The 21,031-nt window shown below is 48.2% G+C and overlaps 1 protein-coding gene across 1 annotated transcript; it reads right to left on the reverse strand.

The window, feature by feature from the left end:
* Nucleotides 1-1,210: 1,210 nt before the first annotated feature.
* On the reverse strand, nt 1,211-20,823 carry GGT5 (gamma-glutamyltransferase 5). The gene is made up of 12 exons (XM_075718984.1): nt 20,666-20,823; nt 10,457-10,587; nt 8,619-8,708; nt 7,327-7,516; nt 6,588-6,745; nt 6,003-6,152; nt 5,453-5,586; nt 3,434-3,636; nt 2,913-3,004; nt 1,996-2,105; nt 1,583-1,690; nt 1,211-1,354 (listed from the first exon to the last, which is right to left on the reverse strand). The coding sequence occupies exons 1-12, from the start codon at nt 20,821-20,823 to the stop codon at nt 1,211-1,213; spliced, it is 1,668 nt and encodes a 555-aa protein (XP_075575099.1).
* Nucleotides 20,824-21,031: the final 208 nt, after the last annotated feature.

A 21,031-nucleotide genomic window follows, 5' to 3' on the forward strand; every position in this document is an offset into this window, starting at 1 on the left:
CAGGTCTCTCCTCCAGAAGTTTTCTCTCTGTGATAGTTCTTAAGTAGTCCTACAATTTCCTCCTTGTGATCTTAAGGGAAGACTAGAGACCAGCTGTGGTAAACGGGGAGTTGGAGCATGTCCTTAGGCTATGGGAGAAACGTATTCTGCTACCGTCCCATAGTGCTGCATCACTTCTCAGCAGTCCTGGTGTTTGCCTGGCCAGGCTGAGCTCATGGTTACAAGTCTTCTGATCATGTATCCCTTTGCATTTTGACTAAAGTCATAAAGCTTCCAAAAACAACAGCTCTTGCCCTGCAATCCTCACCTGCCTTCCCAAACGACTTATCTTCTGCAGGCATTGAGGAGGGATAACTGGCACAGACTGGGACTCCTCTCGCCACAGGGAGAAGTGCCCCCAGGGAGCAAAGCTGAAGGCCTGTCCACCCCAGAAGCAGGGAATTCACATCACCCCATGGGAGGCTTATTCTCAAAGTCACCAGTGTGCTGGGTTGAAGGAAGCTTCGGCACAGTTACTCTGAGCTTGTGGGGTCCTTTGCATCCCCAAGGCAGAGAGTAGTAGGGTAGCAGACTTGTGCTGTGATGCACTGATTTAATCTGCCACCTTGGGGAAAAGTAGGGTTTCTTTGGATGGGAAAACCAAGATGGGGAGTGTGGAGTTTTTCTCTCTTCCCTTTCAAACCCACCCTCTAAGCCTGGATGCTTAAGATTTTTAAATCCTGACCCTATGGACGCTTATTGTAATCCTCATAACCAAAATAGTTACTTATTTCACATTGCTGAGCCTCAGTAATAATAAGCTTATTGTGGCAACAGCCTGAAAGAAACCAATTCTACTCTTAACTGAGACTCTCCAGCAGGAATGGAAGATACAGCTGGGTCATTTCACAGTGTTCCCAGTGGGTTTTGGACCAATTTTCCTTTCCCACTTTGTATTCTCTTATTCTGAATAGCTGATGTGGTCAAGAAATACGTTTTTCTGTATATCACGTAAGTAATGGAGGGTGTAGCTCTAAACAAGGCTGGCTGACCTGTCCTTGTATTGCCTGAGGGTGACTTGCAGTCTGCTGGAATTAGGTGCAGTCACAAGTTTTGTCCATAGTCTAGCAGGCATCCTGATGGGAACAGGCAATATTGGCATGTCCAAGCCAAAACATGCTCTGAATCTAGTTATCTCCTGTGGTTCTGTGAGTTGTGATGGCATTTCATGCTAATATCCAGCTGACTTCCCCAGCTTCCTTTTATCAGAGTAAGCAGAGATGCATTTTCCTTCCTTGGAAATTCCCTGCACAACATTCATTGCAGTTTTGTTAACTTCTTTATGTCCTCTTCCCAGCAGGCCATGCCTAACCTCCTGTAGGGGGTAGAGAAGAGGAAATGGAGTGAATGGGGCAGGGGTCTGAGGTCTTAGCAGTGCCAGGTGTGAAAATGAAGGATGTGTTATGTGGGGTCAGGTTGAGAAAGTGAGATTTAAGCAAGAAGGAGGTTAGCTAGAAGCAAAATACAGATTATTCAGGAGAGGTACAGAAGCAATCTCCTTCTCACCAAAAGGAGAAGACAAGATCCGAGTGAGGCCACTCACCTGACTGAAATGTTCCTCAAACACGATATTGTCACCTTCAGTATGCATGATGGGAGCTGAAATGGCATGTTCCAAGTCGTAGCCAAACCAGAGCTTGTTTATAATTGCCTGCAATGAAACAAATCCCACACCAACTGACTGGAGATATCAAATAAGAACCTGGGTCACATGCTGCCATCCTCTGCACTGGTCTTAATTCAGACCAGCTCTTTCAAAAAAGAATTGAGAGAGGAATTGCCACAGAAATGCAAGAGGCAAGAAGGTGAGGAGAGACTGAGTCTGCAGCAGGCCCTCTTCACTGCTGCCTTCCACATAGCAGTACTAGCAGCAGAAAAGTAATTCCTTTTGTTCAGAACAGTGCGTGCTCCCCTTGCTCGGTGGAAGGCATTACTGTGCGGTACCTGTTCACTCACCATAGCAGTAGCACTGATAATCCAGGGCCCGCCTGCTCCTCCGATCACCAGCGTGTCTCCTGTCTTGGAGATGAGAATGGAAGGCACCATCGCTGAGGGAGGCTTCTCTCCTAGAGCAAAGAGTATTATTCCTCCCATGTGGCTGTTAAGGGGGTTGGAGGGACACACAAGTTTATCTACCTCACCCTTCTTTCATTCCCCATGGAAAACCAAGCTGCTGCTCATTCCTAAAGCTCAAGTCTTCCAGAAAACTAGCTGCTTTGTGCTGAGACCCCATCTCACAAGAAACTGGGCCTTTATGGCACAGGCTAAATAGGAAGCATCTCTTGGTGTAGGGCATCGTACAAGCATTCAGGACTTGCTGCAGCTCATTCAACCCAGCCGAGGAACCATTGGCAGCAACCCTGCTATTGCAGTACTGATGTCCTCTCTCACAGCAGACCCAAGGGAGATTGCATCAGGGATAACTTATTGCACAAAACAATGTCACTGCATCAACACTGCTGTGTCACAGAACTCAGTGTAAGCGTTACTGATTTGATTGTGCATGCAACTATATACTTTTTCATAGATGAGCCTAAAAAGTCAGCAAGCTTGTCTTAGCAATACTTTCTTTACTTCTTCCCTTCCCTCCCCATCCATCAATGATCAGCTTCAGCTTGGGGTTTTTTTTTTTTAAATCTCTGATTTTCCTGGCCAGAAACCAAAACTCCCATGTTTGCATGCAAGGGCATATGTGAGTATACAAGACACACTACCGGGCTTTATCCTCTGTTAGTCTGAAACAAACTTGCTCTCATCCAGACCTAGGAAAGGAAAGAGTACCTGCAGTTTACAGATAGTCCCTTCCCAGTTGTACATGGCCTGCATACTCATCTCCTGGCCTTGTGTTTTATTTTGAGGGTGAGAACGCTCACCTGGTTTAATGCTTCTGTTTGTTATGCAGAAATCAGCGAGTTCGTTATTTAAAATGATCCCAGTTTGGTTAGAATACACAAAGGAGCCAAACCTGCAGGGGGGAAAGAAGTAGCTTTTCAGTGACCAGTGCTCTCCCGTTGTGGATGACAGTAACTGAACACAGCACCTTGTGGGTTACCTCTGTCTCCTCTCAGCCTGCAACTGCCCCAGCTAGGGTGTCCAAAAGTTGTGCTTCGGTGCTGGAGCCAGAGATAAGCTCCCTGTTAATAGTGGAAGTGGGGATTTGCCCAACTCACAGAAACACAGCAGAGCTCAGCAAGTTGTTACATCTTTGTGATGTTCCTTTGGGCTGATGCTCAAAGACCTTTGCTGTCACATGAAAAAGGCATTCACGAGTAAGAGACTGCCTAAATCTGTGAAGCCCAAGGGTTTTGCATTTCTGGTAAACAGCCCTTGCAGGTACCCTGTGAACCTGATACATGGCCTATATGACTCAATTACCAACGCCTTGGCTACTCACGGGTAGTTGATGGTGCTGGTGGCGGACACGGCACTGCCATCTGCAGCGAGCACAGAGATGTGGCTTGTGCCCTTACTTTTGTATCTGTGGTTGTAGGTGGAGTCCAACAAGTTGTAATGGTTGAGTGGATGGTCACCACGGTCATCTATTCGGCTTCTGGCAAGCGCAGCAATCTTGTCAGACAGCACGGTCCCCACAGTCACCTGCAATCACAGCAAGGACACTGAACTTGTGCCATCAAAGCACAGACATGTCTTTCTTTAGGCACAAGGAAGCCTGGGGGATTCAGCCCCAATAGTCAGAGCTTGGGGACCTGCATTGGCAGCATTCAGCCCCAGCCTTAATCTCCAGGCCACTCACATCACAGAAAATGAAATAAGCTCAGTACTGGGGCACTTCAGCATTGGCATGAGCATGTGCACACATCCTTTCTCAGGCAAGTGAGTGCCAGCCTACAGCTGACAAAGTAAATGGCCTAATCTTGCCTCTGCCTTGGCCAACTGAGCAGCGTTGCTCTTGAACTAGCAGTTCTAAGTATTTTCTTTCCTTCTGTGGATGCCAAGGAGGAGGGTGTCAGAGCATCACTTGGTCCTGTAGCAGTATACTGTTCACTGGGTAAAAAACTGACTGGATGGCCAAGCCCAGAGAGTTGTGGTGAACGGAGTTAAATCTAGTTGGCAACTGGTCACAAGCGGTGTTCCTCAGCGCTCAGTTTTGGGCCCAGTCTTGTTTAATATCTTTATCAATGATCTGGATGAGGGGATTGAGTGTGCCTTCAGTAAGTTTGCAGATGACACCAAATTGGGTGGGAGTGGCAATTTGTTCGAGGGTAGGATGGCCCTTCAGAGGGATCTGGACAGGCTGGATCGATGGGCTGAGGTCAATTGTATGAGGTTCAACAAGGCTAAGTGCTGGGTCCTGCACTTCGGGCACAACAACCCCATGCAATGCTACAGGCTTGGGGAAGAGTGGCTGGAAAGCTGCCTGGCTGAAAAGGACCTGGGGGTGTTGGTCAACAGCCAGCTGAACATGAGCCCGCAGTGTGCCCAGGTAGCGAAGAAGGCCAACAGCATCCTGGCTTGTTAGTGTGGCCAGCAGGAGCAGGGAAGTGATTATCCCCCTGTACTCGGCACTGGTGAGGCTGCACCTCAAATACTGTGTCCAGTTTTGGGCTTCTCAGTACAAGAAGGACATTGAGGTGCTGGAGTGTGTTCAGAGAAGGGCAACGAAGCTGGTGAAGGGTCTGGAGCACAGGCCTTATGAGGAGCGGCTCTGGGATTGTTTAGCCTGGAGAAGAGGAGGCTGAGAGGAGACCTTATCGCTCTCTACAACTACCTGAAGGGAGGTTGTAGTGAGGTAGGTGTTGGTCTCTTCTCCCAAGTAGTTAGCAATAGGATGAGAGGAAATGGCCTCAAGTTGTGTCAGGGGAGGTTTAGATTGGACATTAGGAAAAATTTCTTCACGGAAAGAGTGGTCAAGCATTGGACCAGGCTGCCCAGAGAGGTGGTGGAGTCACCATCCCTGGAAGCATTCAAAAAATGGTAGACGTGGCACTTTGGGACATGGTTTAGGAGGCATGGTGGTGTTGGACTGATGATCTTAGAGATCCTTTCCAACCTTAATGATTCCTAGTTTTTACTTTCATTAAAAAATAATCCAGCCACCAAGCCAGGAAACATGAAATTAATTATTACTCTACCCTTAACTGGTTTAGTGGTGGACTTGGTAGCGTTAGGTTAATGGTTGGACTGGATGATCTTAAAGGTCTTTTCCAACCTAAATGATTCTATGATTCTGTGATTCTATGATTGTGCTGGCAGGCAGGATAAGTCTGGGCAATAAGTAGCCTGCTTGAGGGCTTAGCACATAGGCTAAAATGAGTTGGTGACAATGCAGGTTTAAAAAAAAATAAAAAGCAGGAAATGGACTCCCTGCTCCCTCTCTGTCAAGCAGCAGTGCAGAAGAAGCTGCCAGTGCTGTGGGTGTCTGTGGCTGCCCTTATGCACCATGTCAGCTCACCTGAGCTTCAGAGAAGTCTGGGTCACTCATATGGGGTTTTAGCATATTGCCAAACTTCAGGGCCTCTGCAATGCGATGGTAGGTTTCCACCTTCTCCTTGGGTGTCGCCAGTGATGCTTCGTGGAGTTTATACTCTACGGAGCAAGATGAAATAATTTTGTTAATAGACCCAAGGCAATGTTTTTTTCAAGAATTGTGAAAAAAAAAGTTGAAAGGAACCTCCTTTTCCCATCCCAGTTCTTATCAAGTTTCCCCTATGCTTTAGCAGCATGTAAGCACAGAAACAACCAAGTACTAATTTCTGCTGAGACTCCAATTTCTCCTGAGGCCTTGGGAAAATCATGTATCCTTTGGCCTTTGCAGCAGCTATGGTGATGCTGACCCACTGTAAGAATAAGCCAGTTTATCATCCTGCTGCATAGCATGGTCACACTGCTGCTTTGGGGCCCATTCTGGCTTGTCAGTTCCATTTCTCCCTGCTACTTTTCTACTGCTCTAGAGCAACATTCTTTGCAAACCTCTTGCTGCCCCTTTTCCCTTAGGAATTTACCTTCCAATATCTTGAGGATGAACATGAGCACAGCACCTCCCATGGGCGGTCCAGGAGAAAACAGCATGGTGTGATTGTTCAGGGTAATGTTCAAAGCTGAGGACACGTCTGCTTTGTATGCCTGAAGGTCCTCCAGTGAGATACTGGACCCTTCAACAGAAAACCAGAGAGGTAGCTGGCATTAGCGCATTAACTTCTAATAGGTGCTATGGGCTGGCTATGTCAGAGCCTTGGTAAAGCTTGTAAAGAGCCATCCCTGTATACTCCAAATTTCTTTCAACAAGCGCAGCAATGTCTTCATGTGTCCTCATCTACTGCCAAACCCCAGGACATCACAAAGCCTAAGGCAGTTGGAGAGGCCAGTGCATGAGCACTATGGGTGAAAGCCAGAGCTGTAGGTGGCTCTCAGCCCTGCTTTTGGGCCTGAGTTATAAGAACTGGGGAAAGGTGGCCCCTTCCCATGCCAGGTACCACCCCAAGTGGCAAGCAAATGGCATGTGTTGGCTTTCCCCTGGTACCAACTCACTGTTAGCCAACTGCTGGGAAAAGGCATGTCTATTAGGATGAAATATAGCTGTTACCTACCAGCCTTCCTAATGTCCTCCACCAGGGCCTTTCCTATCTGCCCCTCATAAAATGCTGTAGCTCCATTTTCTGCTACAGCTCTCAGTGTTTGCTGCAGTGCTGGCCACCTGAAGGTCTCTCCACGCTTCAAAAACCTTTGACCGTCACATATCAGTGGGCTGTTAAAGAAGAACATCCATCAGTTTACAGCATGTGCTTATTCTGTCCCCAAGGCCAATCTCTTTTTCGTTCCCAAAGCTGATTTGTTTTATACATGGTGTATACTTTCCAAGCTGGTGCTACACTGCAGTCTACATGGAGAAAAGTTCTTCTCAGCCAATTGCTACCCATAGCACTAGGCACTCTTTCCCCAGTTTCCTCCATGGGACCTAACGCTTTGACCCTGGCTCAGGTCAGTAGAGCTTTCCAAACAAGTGTCTGCTGTAGGGCCCTGCTGTCAGGGGATGATTTCCACACAGATGGAGGCAGGCCACATACAGCCAGCTCCTCCTCGTGAGCAGATGTGCTTAGCAGACAGTCTTGCTGTGCCAAGCCACTCTAAATTAAAAAAAAAAAAAGAGTTGCTGACAGAAAAAAGATTTTAAAAAAACAATTCTGTTATCCTCTCCCTCTCCATAGCAAGTATTTACTGAGCAGAAGCCGCAGCAGCAGCCTGCGCTCCATGTCAGCATGTCAGAGGAAGGGTCTGAAGCTGAGGGAACAGTGGTCCTCACATTGCAATTTAATTCATGTGTCTTACCACAATCTTCTTCCTACACTGGAGAAGTGTGGATGTTGGATTATTTTGTCCATAGCTGAGGAAATGACAAGTGGCTCTGAAAGGAGCTTGATGGTTGGTTCAAATAGGGCTTTCCACGGTAAGCGGCCATATCGCTTATGGGCTTCTTCATACCCACGAAGTTCTCCTGGTACAGCAATCCAGTGGAAACCTGAAGAGCAGAACAGCAGTGTGACACCCAGTAAGTCATTGGCCTGTGGGTTTCACGTCTCTGAAAGCACTCCAGTGGAAGTGTGGGTTTGTACAGGCAGGACTGAGGCTTCTAAAAGCAGGCTTGGTTTTTTTTCTTTCCTTTTTCTGATCATATATTTCTTCCACTACCTAATAGAAGGGGTGTAGAGAAGCTGGAGCCAGATTCAGAGGTGCATGGTAAAAGCACAAAAGGCAACAGGCACATGTTGCAGCAAGGGAGATGGCAGCTGGACATAAGAGAAAAAGCAGTCATGCGGAGCCTGGTCAAACACTAGAAAAAGTGAAGCTGTGAAACTCTTAATTCCTGGAGAAGTTAAAAAATGTGACAGGACAAGGCCTTGAGCAGCCTGAGCTAACTCTGACGTCACTCTACTTTGAGCAAGAGTTGGAGCAGAGACCTCCAACTGTCCCAACCGTTTCAGGCTCTTCTTCCAAGGATAAGAACATCTCCAGGACCTAGGACATGCCCCAAAAGCAAATATGCTAGGGAAGGAGATGAATACAGCAGGAAATGTGGAGAGATCCAAGATGTGCTGCTAAAGCAAGAGTGCCTTTTGCCAAACCAATAACAGCAAATGGATGTGGAGCCTCCTCGGATGGGAGCAAGGTGCTAGCTGAGCTAAGCTGGAGCCCGGCAACTCAACTACTGATGCTGCCAGGTTGCTTCCCCAATGTAAGGACATGAGCAAGCGCACTAGATTGATTTCTTTCATTTCCAGAAAGTCTGAGCAGCTATTGACCTTATTTTTCTCTGTAAGAACTCCTGGGAAATCTGGTCTTGAAAGGCAGACTTCCTATGAAGAGAAATTACATAGTTATTTCTCCTCATGCTCTGCTCCCCATCCCCCCATGCTGGTCAGGTTCCCAGAGTTACTGCAAAGCAGGAATTCTATGGACCTAGTATTTTTTCTTACTTTTGCAAAAATCAATCCAGGAAGAGCGCGAGCAATTAAATAGAACTTCAGATAAAGTCAGCAAGGTCCTCAGTTTCCCCACCCTGAGCTTTGTGCACTGCACACCGGGAACGCACACAGCCCTCATGGCCCAGTCTATGTCCTTACCAATGGGGAAACCAGCAGCGCAGCCAGACAACAAATTGTGCGGAAACACTCGTGGGACTGTCTCACGGGCGTTGATCACCTCAACTGTTCCTAGAAAGGAAAAGCGGGAAAGGTATAACATCGTCTTCCTGAAGCAGATGAACATCACACATCAGCCAGCTGTGAGCACTGCACAGGCTGCTAGCCCACAGCCCGCGGCACCGCGCTGAACTGCTCCGAAGCCTTTTGTCAAATGTGTCAAGGACACTTGCAGGGTCAGGCTACAGTCGGCACACACTGTCACAGAATCATAGAATCATAGAATGCTTTGGGTTGGAAGGGACCTTGAGAGATCATCGAGCCCAACCCCCCCTGCAGTGAGCAGGGGTTGAACCTGTGAACTTGGCGTTCGTTTGCTCCCATGCTTTTATTTAGAGCAAACCAAGCAGTGCCTACCTAGAGGCAATGAAGGTACAGGGACAAGGCCAGGGCCTGTCCCCAGCTGGTTAAGGTCCCCCCCCAGGGCTCTTGGGCCTGGAGCACGGGCTGGGACATGCTGCTTCACATCTGATTTGCAGGTTCCTGCACTTCCTCTACAGGTGGGACATGTCAGAGACATAACACGAGCCTCATGCTCCTCGGTGGGCCATTTTCCAAGTGGTTGTGAGACACGTCCATCGTATTTGTAAGCAGAACAGTGATACTGAAAGACCGTCTATGTATCAGGAAGCTTGAAAGGAAAAAAGAAAACCAAACAAAAAAACCACTTGTATACACTCGTATTTCAGGTCTAGCCTATTATTTCACCTCCTTCTCTGCCCTGTATTTATCTTTTCCTGTCGCAGTCCACAGAGCTAGCTGTGCTGCAGGAGCCCACAGTGCTACCTAGTGTACCAAGCACCTGAGCCGTGCATGGCCATGTGCGGCTCTGTGCAGCAGGATAGTTCAGGTAGCAGAAGAGGATTGTTGATAGGGGACAAAGTTGCATGGCTCTGCCAAAAGGGAAAAAAGAAAAATATAGGTGTTTTGCCAAATTATGCTATTGCATAAGATACACTCAAGCATTTCCAGACTCATGACTCTGTGAGACTACTTGGCAGAGTTTTTAAGACTACAATATTGTTATTGTGTTCATTGTTGATTTTACTATTTAGATCTATAAGCTCTGGGGGCTTTTGTGAACCAAGGCAGTTAAAAAAAAACAACATTAAAAACATAAAAGCAAGAACACAACACAAGTATAGCCAAACACAGAAGGGCTTTCCAGCAGGCCCTGAACATTGCCAGATTTAGATTTCTGAAGGCAAGATGCATCTCCTGGGACAGGGAGTCTCAGCACCGCTGAGGAGTCCTACCTACCCCAGCGAGGGCAGCATGCAATGCTGTGCCCGTGTCGGCAGGCACTGCCTGAGCTGCTGACGTGCGATGAGCCCCTGAAGTCCCAGCCCAGGGGCTCAGCCGAGGCAGTGGCAGCCCCATATTGCTGTGCTCATTGGCAGCACACACGCCTCACTCTGCTTCCGTCTGCCTCCATGGCAGCCCAGCAGCAGCTCAGACAGCACTGCTCATGCTTTGCTGCACCGTCAGCTATGTGACATATAATATTGAAATATAATTTGGGATTGCTTTGGAGGGAGAAGGAGAGGCAAAGTCAGTTCATTTTAAATCCAAAGCTCCTTCCCCCTGCCCCCACATATTCTTGCTGTGAAAAGATGCACTCCCTGTAATGGACGCTTTGGGTTAAGAGCAAAAGTATGGTTTGTGATCAGAGGATGCAGCTTTTACATTCTGAGAGAACATGGCAGCTGGGTGTCTGCAGGGAGATGGGTCACCATGGAGAGGCCAGGGCTGGCCCATACCTGTGCTGGCATTATAGATGGTAAAAACAACCCCTCCACCCAGGCCTGAACTTTGAGGGTTCATCACCGAGGTGCAGATCAAGCCAGCAATGGCAGCATCCACAGCTGTGCCTCCACTTTTCAGGATGTCCCTGTGGTGGAAATGGAGGAAAAAAGACAATGTTAAAATCCAGGGATGACGGAGTGGAGGAGCTACATATGAAAATATCTCCCTGGGGCACTTGCAAGGCAGCCCCAGCTTGACGAGAGCAGCTAGCAGTTGGAGAAACCTATTGGCAGCAGTGTGGGGGGTGAGAGTGCAGAAAGGCACCTTCTTTGTGGGAGTGAGAAAGACAAATTAGTGGGAAAGAAGAGAGAGAGACAGTCTGCAGGAGAAAAGAGCAGCCAGGGGCCCGACCTTTGTGAGGCTGGTCTTCCTCTGGGCAAAGAGTGATGGGACGGAGAGAACTGCAGCTGCTCACAAATGTTGTTGACAAAAAGGGACAGCAAAGAGCTCGCAGACGTGGTGGCGCATGGTCTTGGCAGAGGAGAGAGCTTTCTACATGCTAGGAACAAAACAACTGATTTCTAGCTCCCCACCTACCGTTCCCAATGAAAAGGCATATGCTGGTCAACAGGACAGGGCCACTGAAGCAGGAACAATGGGGCCACGTGAAGCAAACTCCTGAGACTTCACAAGTCAATTAGCACAAAATTTGGGCCTTACTTCATTGGTCCTATAATGTGCCTTCCTGGGCTTATGTGATATTAGTGCCAAAATCCCACCCCCTCCCTGTATCTCCAAAAGCAAAACAAATAAACAAAAATCAAACAGGGAAAAAACCCCACTCAACTGTTTCTACCTAGGCACAGCCACATCAGAGAACACACAGGCATTAAGGCAGTCCCATGCTGTTCACAGCAATGAGTTTCTGCTAGAGAAATGTGTCTCAACAAAGGCTTCCTTCAAGCACAGCTGTAAAAAAAATCTTTTCTTTGCAGTGGGGTTTCCTTGTACAGCCTGCCAGTAGCCATGACTGGTATTCTCTAGGAAGGGTTCTGACTGGGTTGGTTGTTGCTTAGATAAGGCAAAGGCAGAAGGGAAAGTGGAATAGTTTATTAATTGGAGTGCAACTGCTCTCAGAGGCTGTGACTGGAACACAGAGCATGTATAAGGGCTGCTGTTTATTTTACATCCGTTGACATGGTTGGGACCTGCTGGGGCTGGAAACAGGATGCTGCCAGCAGGCACGCTGCTTGTGGCTTTCCTTTGTTTCTGTAAGTGCCTTTGGAACCGCTGTCTGTAAGGAAATGGCACATAGACAAGTGGGGAGAAAAGAAACGGTAGGGAACCACCGGGCTTTCCAATTGGGGTCTGCATGGCTTTTAGCCTCCCAGCAGCAAGCTGCTCCCTGGCTGTAGCTCTGAAAAGAGAGACTGAGGCTCAGGCTCACCCATTCATCTCCTTGCAGCAGGGGTCAGACTCTCACCACATGAATGTCTCTGTGTGGTGTTTTTCTGAAACTGAAGCTTTTTAATTGCTGACAGTAGAAGGGAAGGATTTGAGGGCTTCATGAGAAACTGAGTTACCCCCACAGAAGGCCCAGGAATCCAGTTAGAAAGTTGTGGAAGGAGGGGAGAAGAACCACTGCACTGGCCTGGGACAGTGCTCCTCAGAGCCCCTGGCTTATGGGCTATGAGGCAGCACATGTACAAAGCCTGGTGCCAGGGAAAACCATGGTTCTGAGATCATTTGCAGTGAAAAAACAACTTTAAAAAGAAACTTTGAGATTGTATGGTATTCATTTCAATGCAATGCATTAAGACCTTAACATGGAAAATCAGACACATTTCTGTCATTTTCCCAAAGCCCAAAAAGCACCAGATCCTCATCCAACTTCTCAGCCACATTCACAGTTGTGTAAGTGGTTGCACATCTTGCTCTACCGCTCGTCCAAGGATCCTGCCACTCTCCTTCTGAAGCAGTGCCGTACACCCCTCACCACATCCTCAGAAACACTTGTGCCTGGAGGAGCACTCCCTGATGAAGACGCTTGTCCCTTCCTGCATCATCTGGTGATGGTCGTCTACCTCCTCCAAAAGATGAGATGTTCCCTCCCCCCCCGCCACTGATCTGCACCAAGCCAGCACAGTCTGCGCCAGAACTGCATTAACTTAGCATGCTCTAAAGGGTGACCACAGTTAATCAATTTATTAATTTAATATTTGTACACCTAGATGGCCTGTTTCTGGATGATGCTAAGATCTTTTGCTGTTCCCAAGTACTTGCTTATAAAAGCAACACTGTGGGCTAAATACCTTTTAACTACTGCAAATGTAGTGCCATATGCACAATGCATACAAACCTGAGAATGTCTTAGCGTGACCTTATCCATGCTCCCTCCCTCCAACACTCCCAGTTAGACATAGAGCCAGGATAACACAAGCCATGTAAACTCCAGTTTGTAGCTGTACCCTTGGCTCCCCCTGAGATCAGGGAGGACAAATGAGGTCTCAGTCTCAGTAGAAAAGGTGTATCTGACTGCTAAAGGCAGCAGCAAACTTCTCCAGGGAGCTGAGACCTGGACTGTTCCTGCCACTGGCAAAAGGGACAGAGATTTCCTGATAGTATCAAGGAACAAGTGGGAGAAAGACATTCACCAGCCAGTGGAGAGGACTTCAAGCAGTGCTGCCAGGATGGAGACATCCTGCCTGGCATGGCCGAGGCAAATCCAGTGCTTATTTATGGGGTCTGTTTACTCCAGCCTGCCAGTCCACCCAATAGTTTTCAGATGGGTCGTGCCCAAGACACTGACATCGTGCATGCCTCAGGAAGGCAGGAAAACCAGAGACAGCCTTTACAGTTCCTGCTCTGCGCCTCACACAGCGGTGCCCTGATTCTTGGCTGCGACTCCTTTGTGTTAACACAATATAGAGCTAAAATAACACCAGCAGCCAACACGGGAACACATGTTCACAGAAAAGCAAAGCATGTTTTGCTTTGTTCTTGGTCACTAGCTCCCATTAAACACATTTTGCAATATAAACAAGATGACAAGAAAACCAGAATTTCCAGATAATCCAAAAGTACTTTCCATTCCTGTCCACTGTGTCTATATTGGTGGCAACTGTCACTGTCACCTCTGGTGGCAAATACCACATCTAATAACACATAGTCAAAACTGTTTCTTGCTTAATGGAAGGAGGGCTTTCCAGTTGCCTGCTGCCTTTCAGTGAGCACCATGGGATGGAGAGCTGAGGCTTCCCATCCACTGGCACACTGTGCGGCATCTGAGACCATCTCAGTATTGGATGGGCTGTCTGGTGCTAGGCATGGTCCTTTGCCTGCTGATTCTTTGGGGGACAAGGGTTAGGGGGAAGGGGAGCTGAGATTTATCCCCAAAACTAGGCATTATCTTGTCTCTTTCCAGCCTGGCAGGAAGCACTCCCAGCCCCAAGTTTCACAAACACATCTTGGAGGGCTTGCATGCCACACTGATGTTCTTTTCCTGGCTCTGTGGGGGTGGATGTGCCTGCCAAGTTTTTCACTTGAACAAGGGGTGTCCCATGACAGAGGACAGGCATGGTGGTAGCTAAGGAAAAGCAAGACTTACAGTCAAGATTTTAGCTCAAGCTCAGAAACCACTGAACCCAGCAAGGGCAAACCAATTCCTGACCAGGGTTATTAATAAGATTTCTTTTGAGCTGCTTTGCTCTTTGTGGTAGGTTGAGCCTGTCTGGATGCCAGGTGCCCACCAAAGCTGCTCTGTCACTCCCCTTCTCAACTGGACAGGGGAGAGAAAATACAATGAAAAGCTCGTGGGTTGAGATAAAGACAGGGAGAGATCACTCACCAGTTACTGTCATGGGCAAAACAGACTCGACTTGGGGAAATTAGTTTAATTTATTGCCAATCAAAACTGACTAGGATAATGAGAAATAAAACCTAAATCTTAAAACACCTTCCCCCCACCCCTCCCTTCTTCCCAGGCTTAACTTTAGTCCTGATTTCTCTACCTCCCCTCAAGTGGTGCAGGGGGATGGAAAATGGAAGATGCGGTCAGTTCATCACATGTTGGCTCTGCCGCTGCTTCCTCCTCAGGGGAGGACTCCTCACGCTCTTCCCCTGCTCCAGCGTGGGGTCCCTCACACGGGAGACAGTCCTCCATGAACTTCCCCAAAGGGAGTCCTTTCCCACGGGCTGCAGTTCTTCACAAACTGCTCCAGCATGGGTCCCTCCCACGGGGTGCAGTCCTTCAGGAGCAGCCCGCTCCAGCGTGGGTCCCCCATGGGGTCACAACTCCTGCCAGCCAACCTGCTCCAGCGTGGGCTCCTCTCTCTCCACAGGTCCACGGGTCCTGCCAGGAGCCTGCTCCAGGGTGGACTTCCCACAGGGTCACAGCCTCCTTCAGGCACATCCCCCTGCTCCGGCATGGGGTCCTCCCCGGGCTGCAGGTGGATATCTGCTCCACCATTAACCTCCATGGGCTGCAGGGGCACAGCTGCCTCACCAGGGGCTGCACCATGGGCTGCAGGGGAATCTCTGCTCTGGCGCCTGCAGCACCTCCTCCCCTCCCTCTGCACTGACCTTGGTGTCTGCAGAGTTGTTCCTCTTGCATATTCTCACTCCTCTCTCCAGCTGCAATTGTGGCAGGTTTCCTGCCTTCTTAAATGTGTTATCACAGGGGTGCTACCACCATTACTGATGGGCTTGGCCTTGGCCAGCGGCAGGTCCGTCTTGGAGCTGGCTGGCATTGGCTCTATCAGACACAGGGGAAGCTTCTAGAAGCTTCTCATAGAAGCCACCCCTCTAGCCCCCCCGCTACCAAAACCTTGCCATGCAAACCCAATACACTCTTTTACCCAGGAGGCCTGATACATGTCCTCCATCATCAGCGCAGGGTCCAGGGCCCACAGCCATTCTATGCTATCTGCAGACTGGCCCCCAGTCTCGACAGCTTTCCCTCCAGTATCTCTGGAGACTGAAACACAACAAAAAACACTCTCTGGGCTGGTTCTTGGTATATCACACTCAGCTCCCCGTGCCTGGCTCGCCTGCTTTCAGCCAGAGCCCTGCCACTTCCTTGAAAGTGATGCCTGGGGACTTTAAGGCCATTGTGTCTTTCTCATCTAGCTAGATTGTCAGAGTACACCCTGTCCCATTAGGTTACTCCTTTTATATGGATCACTGCTACAACTAGCTTAATTATGATGCAAAACCCTGGAGAGACACGTGACCCCTCAATCAAAGTGTGGTACCTTACCAGGTCTCTCTAGAGACATCTTAGTGCTACAGCTGACAAGACCTGATAACAACATGTTTTGTCCTATATCCTTCCTGCCACTTAGTTTAGGGTTTGGCCATTAATGGCGTTTCCTTAAAGTCAGGAGCAGAAGAGGATATTAACAAGCAAGTCCCGCTCCAGCAGCAACAAAACAGGGATTCACCCTCCCAGGAAGGATTCATGATGGCACTTTGCTCACACAACCCTCACAACACATATGGGCTGTGCTGGCCTGCAGACCAAGTCTGCTGTTCTGCCCTCATCTAGAAGGAGCCCTGAAGCCTTTTTAAATACCCTTTAAATAAGGTATACCTTTAAATAAGGTATTAAATTATATTGATTTTTTTTCTGCTAAAGAAAGCTGAGGGCTGAGAGGAGACCACCCATTATATAGCAGCTGCCTGCTTAAGATTTATGAAGAGCAAAAGCAATAGCTGTTTCTGTAAATATGGGTCAGTTGCCAAATTTAAAACTGTTAAAATACATGAACAAGGGAAGGCAAATCCTTTGGGATATAAACATTTCTTCAGAAATGTTGCTGAGCCATCACTGAAAAGGATTTTTGCAGCAGATTCTCTGCCTAGAACTGAGCTTCCCAGGACCGCAGACATTTTCTGACCAATCGACTCTCACCCTCACCCTGTCCCCCAGCCGGGTGTTCATTTCAGAAAAAGCCAGTTCCCAGGGTTTATGCTAGGCTACACTTGAGGACTGGAATCAGAGGTGGCTGCTGGACCAGGTCAGGTCAGGTCACCTTGCTGCAGCAAATCCCATTGCTGGGAATGAGCACTTTTCCGAAATCTTTCTCTAGCCTTATGTTGGCTCTTGCTCCTGCCATTTGGGAACTAAATGGGTGCAGAGCAGTGGATGGCAGAGCTCAAACAGCACGTTGGTAGGGAATATAAAGCTTTTTGCATGGCCGATTGTCATGGTTTAGCCCCAGCCAGCAACTAAGCACCATGCAGCCGCTCACTCACTCCCCCTGCCCCAGTGGGATGGGGGAGAGAATCGGAGGAGTAAGAGTGAGAAACACTCCTGGGTTGAGATAAGAACAGTTTAATAATTGAAATAAAGTAAAATAGCAATTATAATAATAACAATATAATAATAATAGTAATACTAATATACAAAGCAAGTGATGCACAATGCAATTGCTCACCACCCGCCGACCAATACCCAGACAGTCCCCGAGCAGCGATCGCTCCCCCCGGCCAACTGCCCCCAGCTTCTATACTGAGCATGATGTCATATGGTATGGAATAGCCCTTTGGCCAGTGCGGATCAACTATTCTGGCTGTGCAGAAAAAAAACCCAGTTTTTTGTGCACCTGACAGAGCATGGGAAGCTGAAAAGTCCTTGACTAGCATAAGCAGTACTTAGCAACAACTAAAACATCAGCATGTTATCAACATTCTTCTCATCCTAAATCCAAAACACAGCACTGTGCCTGCTACTAGGAAGAAAATTAACTCTATCCCAGCCAAAACCAGGACACTGATGGAAAAAGCCTCTTCCATTGCCAGGAAGGAACAAGTGGCTCAGAGCTGGAGGTGAAGGTGGGTTTGGGTACTGCTCGCTCTCAGGGCAATCACCTCCTGTCTCCTCATGGCTTCCTGACATGAGGACAAATTACTGAGGTAGACTTTGGTACCAAATCCACATCCTTGAGTTAAAAACTGTTCTGACTCTCCTTTTAGCCTCCCATCCCTCTTCATCAAAGGGTTTCACTTCATTCAAGGACAAGTTTTCTCCCAGCACAGGGCCCCGGTCTGGATCAGACAGCTGCACGATATTGCTTTCAGTCCCCAATCTCCAGCAGTAAAACCATTCACAGCAAAAGACGCAACCTCGTTCACCACTGAGAATTGGGCACTGATGGCTAAGAGCAAGTCTAGCACAGGACCTGCCGACAAGGATGATGACATGCTGGAGGCTTGCTGAGATTGGTCACTTTCTGCAGGGAGCCAAAGAGTTGCATAAGATTTCAGAAAGTCTAACCTTACACAGAATATATAAACACCATCTCCAGAGCTGGAAAACCCAAGCCTGAAGATGACAGCTGAGCACAACTGAAGAAAAAGAGCAGCAAACAAGGACTGTAAGTGTCCCCCATCTGCTGCTTGTACTAACTTATTACAGAGCTACACAGTTCCTTCACTGACCCTTCCTTCACAGCTGAACTATCAGTGAGGGAAACACATCGGCCCTGAGGTGTTTACCCCAACCCACTTGTTAAAAGACAAGATTGCTCTTTGGGCAAGAGGTTCAGTCAGTTATTCTCAATAAGTTCAATTAAAAGTTCTATTAGGAATACACAAAGACTCTGTCTTAAACAGCAGCGTCTTAAATCAACACAGTATCATGTCATGCCCCAGGAATTTCATTACTGCTAATGATAACTCACAGAGTATGTGGTTTGTGTTTCTTTTTCTTTTTTAAAGGAAACAAGATTTTTTAATCAAAGAACAAAATTTATAAGTAGATCAGAGATTTGGTGCTGCTTTTAGCTTCCAAGACTTTAGGCGCTGGACCAGTGTGATTGATTTCATGCCTATCCTGCACTAGAGGGTCTCCAAGCATCCCCTGCATGGATTCCCAGGATCTTGGGGGGGAGTTGCAGGATGAAAGGGGTGGCTGCAGGGGGGCAGCCCAGCATCCCAGCAGAGAGAGGGTCTGCAGGGTCAGTGGGGGAGAGCAGGGGCAAAAAGGCACTCTTGAATCTCTCTGTGGTGTGCCTTTAGCGACTGGTTGCAATGACTCCTGCTCTCACCAGCGGGGCAGGCAGGCAGGCTGACAGGTTCAATTACAACATGTGGTTTTCATTGGACTGTAGCTTTGCCATACCCAAGCACCAAGCCTGGGGACATCAGGGCCTAATGGCTACGACTACTCTGAGAAATTGGATTTTATTGCTACTGCTGTGACAAAATTCCCATGTGATGCTAAAATCTTGTTCAGCAAAGATTAGGCAGGAGGCCGCTGTGTGCTCCTCAGCTCCTGGTGCTCCCATCAAGACCTCTGGGTCAGGCTCAAGGAAGCCCTCGCCCTGCACAGTCACACAGGAGGTCAGTGAGAGAAGTACCCCAAGCAGTGCAGATTGCTCTGAAAGGCAGAGACCCTGGTCAAAGTGGCTCTGATGTGGCATCCACACAGTGTAATTGCTGTGCTACACTTCCTTATTTACACCAGTGAGATAACATCATTTTCTCACTTCCCAGCATGAAATGAGCACAAAGGTTTCCAAGAAGGATAGCAGAAAAAGCAGCAGAGAGCATGCAGCAGTAGGGGAGCAGAGCTAGCCACCAGGCAAAAGTTGAGTGGTGTAGAGCCGAGGTGAAGGAGGAGAATAGTCTTGGCTGGGGAGATCCAGGGGGCTTGGCAGGGCTGGAGGAGAGAGCCGGTACATTTGGAGCAGCAGGGTGTAATGTGCAGATGCCCCAGGCTGGGGAAAAGGGGGAAAAAATGTGTGATGGGAAGTTGGAGCAAGGGCAGAATTTTGTGGGGATCATTGCCAAACTATTTGTAGGAAATCTAAGGTGCTCTGTCAGACTGGAGGGACACCATAGACCTTGTCAGCAAGTGTGCTGGCAGTGCAGCTACTACAGTAGTTGAGGCTGTGGAAGCAGGGGGAGCTTCCTGCAGAGAGAAGGGAAGGAAACAGACGACAGCCCAGCAGCAGTAGCCAACTAGCCAAAGCTTCTCAGTTGTCAACCTGATCACAGATTTCTGTGGCTCTCACTTCAGTGCCTTCCTGCTGATTCTACGCTACTTCAAGTTAAAAATTACAATAGCTGCAAAACAAGTGCTGTGGTTTTCCTAGCAGATTCTTTGGGCAATCCAATAATGTATTTTCCTCTATCTCCATTAATACTGATTTAAAAGATATATCTTCTACCCTCTGAAGAACTAACCTGTGGCTTAACATACCCCCCCCCATCTCATTCCTTGACATATGTGCAGCCACAGTACATTTTCTCCAACTACTCACAAATGCTGTGTCAGCACATCATTGCAAGAACGTATGTGCGACATGGCAAGCATGGTGTAGTAGCACCACACCTTGTCTCACTCCTCCAGCCACAAGGTAGAGCACACAGCTCCAGCATCCATTGCTGGAGCATCCAGCATCACATGTAGCTTGTGAAGTTCCATCCTTCTACTTTCATGTATACAAGTGTTTAAGAATTGAAGTAACAGTAATAGTAAAATGACAATGTAAGAGTCAAAATGTTTGAGAGAAGTTGTTACACAAACGGAAGTGTTACAGCCTGGGCAGCTAGAGAATTTTTTAAACCTGCATCTTTCCTTCCAAGTGATGTAAACATGTCTTTTGTACTTATACTGTCTTGCCTGAATTTCAGTTAAATCTGCTCTTTGCTTTACAATACAGAGTGTCTTTCTTGATAGCAGACACACCTGCTGCAGGCTTCAGTCCAGAAACACATACCCTAAAGACTGGGATACCCAGTCCCCTTACTGTATCAGCCTGCCTGCCTTCCTTGCCTCTGATGAAGCCCAGCGGCAGCTCTCTGCTAGCTCCTCTCAGTTCTTCCTTAATTTATTTTCAAGTGACTTAACTGACAGACTTACCACCATGAAGTAAGCAGATAATTTCCTGCTTCCTCACTTAAAAACAGCCTTGCATTTGTATACTATAAATATTTGTACCTTCCAAAAGGTCAAGCATTTGCAGAACTGCAAATTTTTGTGCCATTGGATAATGAAAATAAGCATCAACTACAGAGGCAGGGCTCTATCTGCTCTCTGAGCTGCTCCACTGCCGATGGAGAGCACCCAGGGAGAAGTACTGCTGCTCAGCCCCAGAAGCAGGAATGGGGCAGAAACCCAGCTCACTCCCGTAGTTAGTACATGTACCTGCCTGTCAGTCCGAGTCCACGGCATACGCGACATGTAACCTGAAAAAACGAGAGGTCCGTGCACATACCGGCCGATGATGGAGCAGGTCTCGGTGTCAGCAGCCACGGCACCGTGCAGGTAGCGCTGAGGACCACACTTGGGCTGAGTCAGGATGACCACGAGCGTAACCACTGCCAGCACCCCTAGGGTCAGCAGCACCAGGCAACAGATCTTCCCCGTAGACATGTCTATTCCTACGCCGCGGGAGGCAGCTGTGAGGCTTTTACTCCTTTCACAAAGGTGCCTGCTTTGCTCAGGGTGGACGTAGAGGATCCCGGCAGTTTTAGGAGGGAGGTCTCACTGAAGTGGGCTCTGCCCCCTGCGACTGAGAATTACATTCCTTTTAAGATTAGAAGCTGCTAAAAAGGAAACGGTGCACTCTTTCTTTCCTGCT

This window comes from Pelecanus crispus, chromosome 11 (assembly GCF_030463565.1).
Source record: "Pelecanus crispus isolate bPelCri1 chromosome 11, bPelCri1.pri, whole genome shotgun sequence".
NCBI lineage: Eukaryota > Metazoa > Chordata > Aves > Pelecaniformes > Pelecanidae > Pelecanus > Pelecanus crispus.

Excerpts from the sequence above, each read along its gene's own strand:
- GGT5 (XM_075718984.1), bottom strand. The coding sequence starts at position 20,823 with ATGTCTACGGGGAAGATCTGTTGCCTGGTGCTGCTGACCCTAGGGGTG. Across the intron at positions 6,153-6,587 it reads GGAGGACATTAGGAAGGCTG|GGTCCAGTATCTCACTGGAG; the intron begins GTAGGTAACAGC and ends TTTCTGTTGAAG. Across the intron at positions 3,637-5,452 it reads CAGACTTCTCTGAAGCTCAG|GTGACTGTGGGGACCGTGCT; the intron begins GTGAGCTGACAT and ends CTGTGATTGCAG.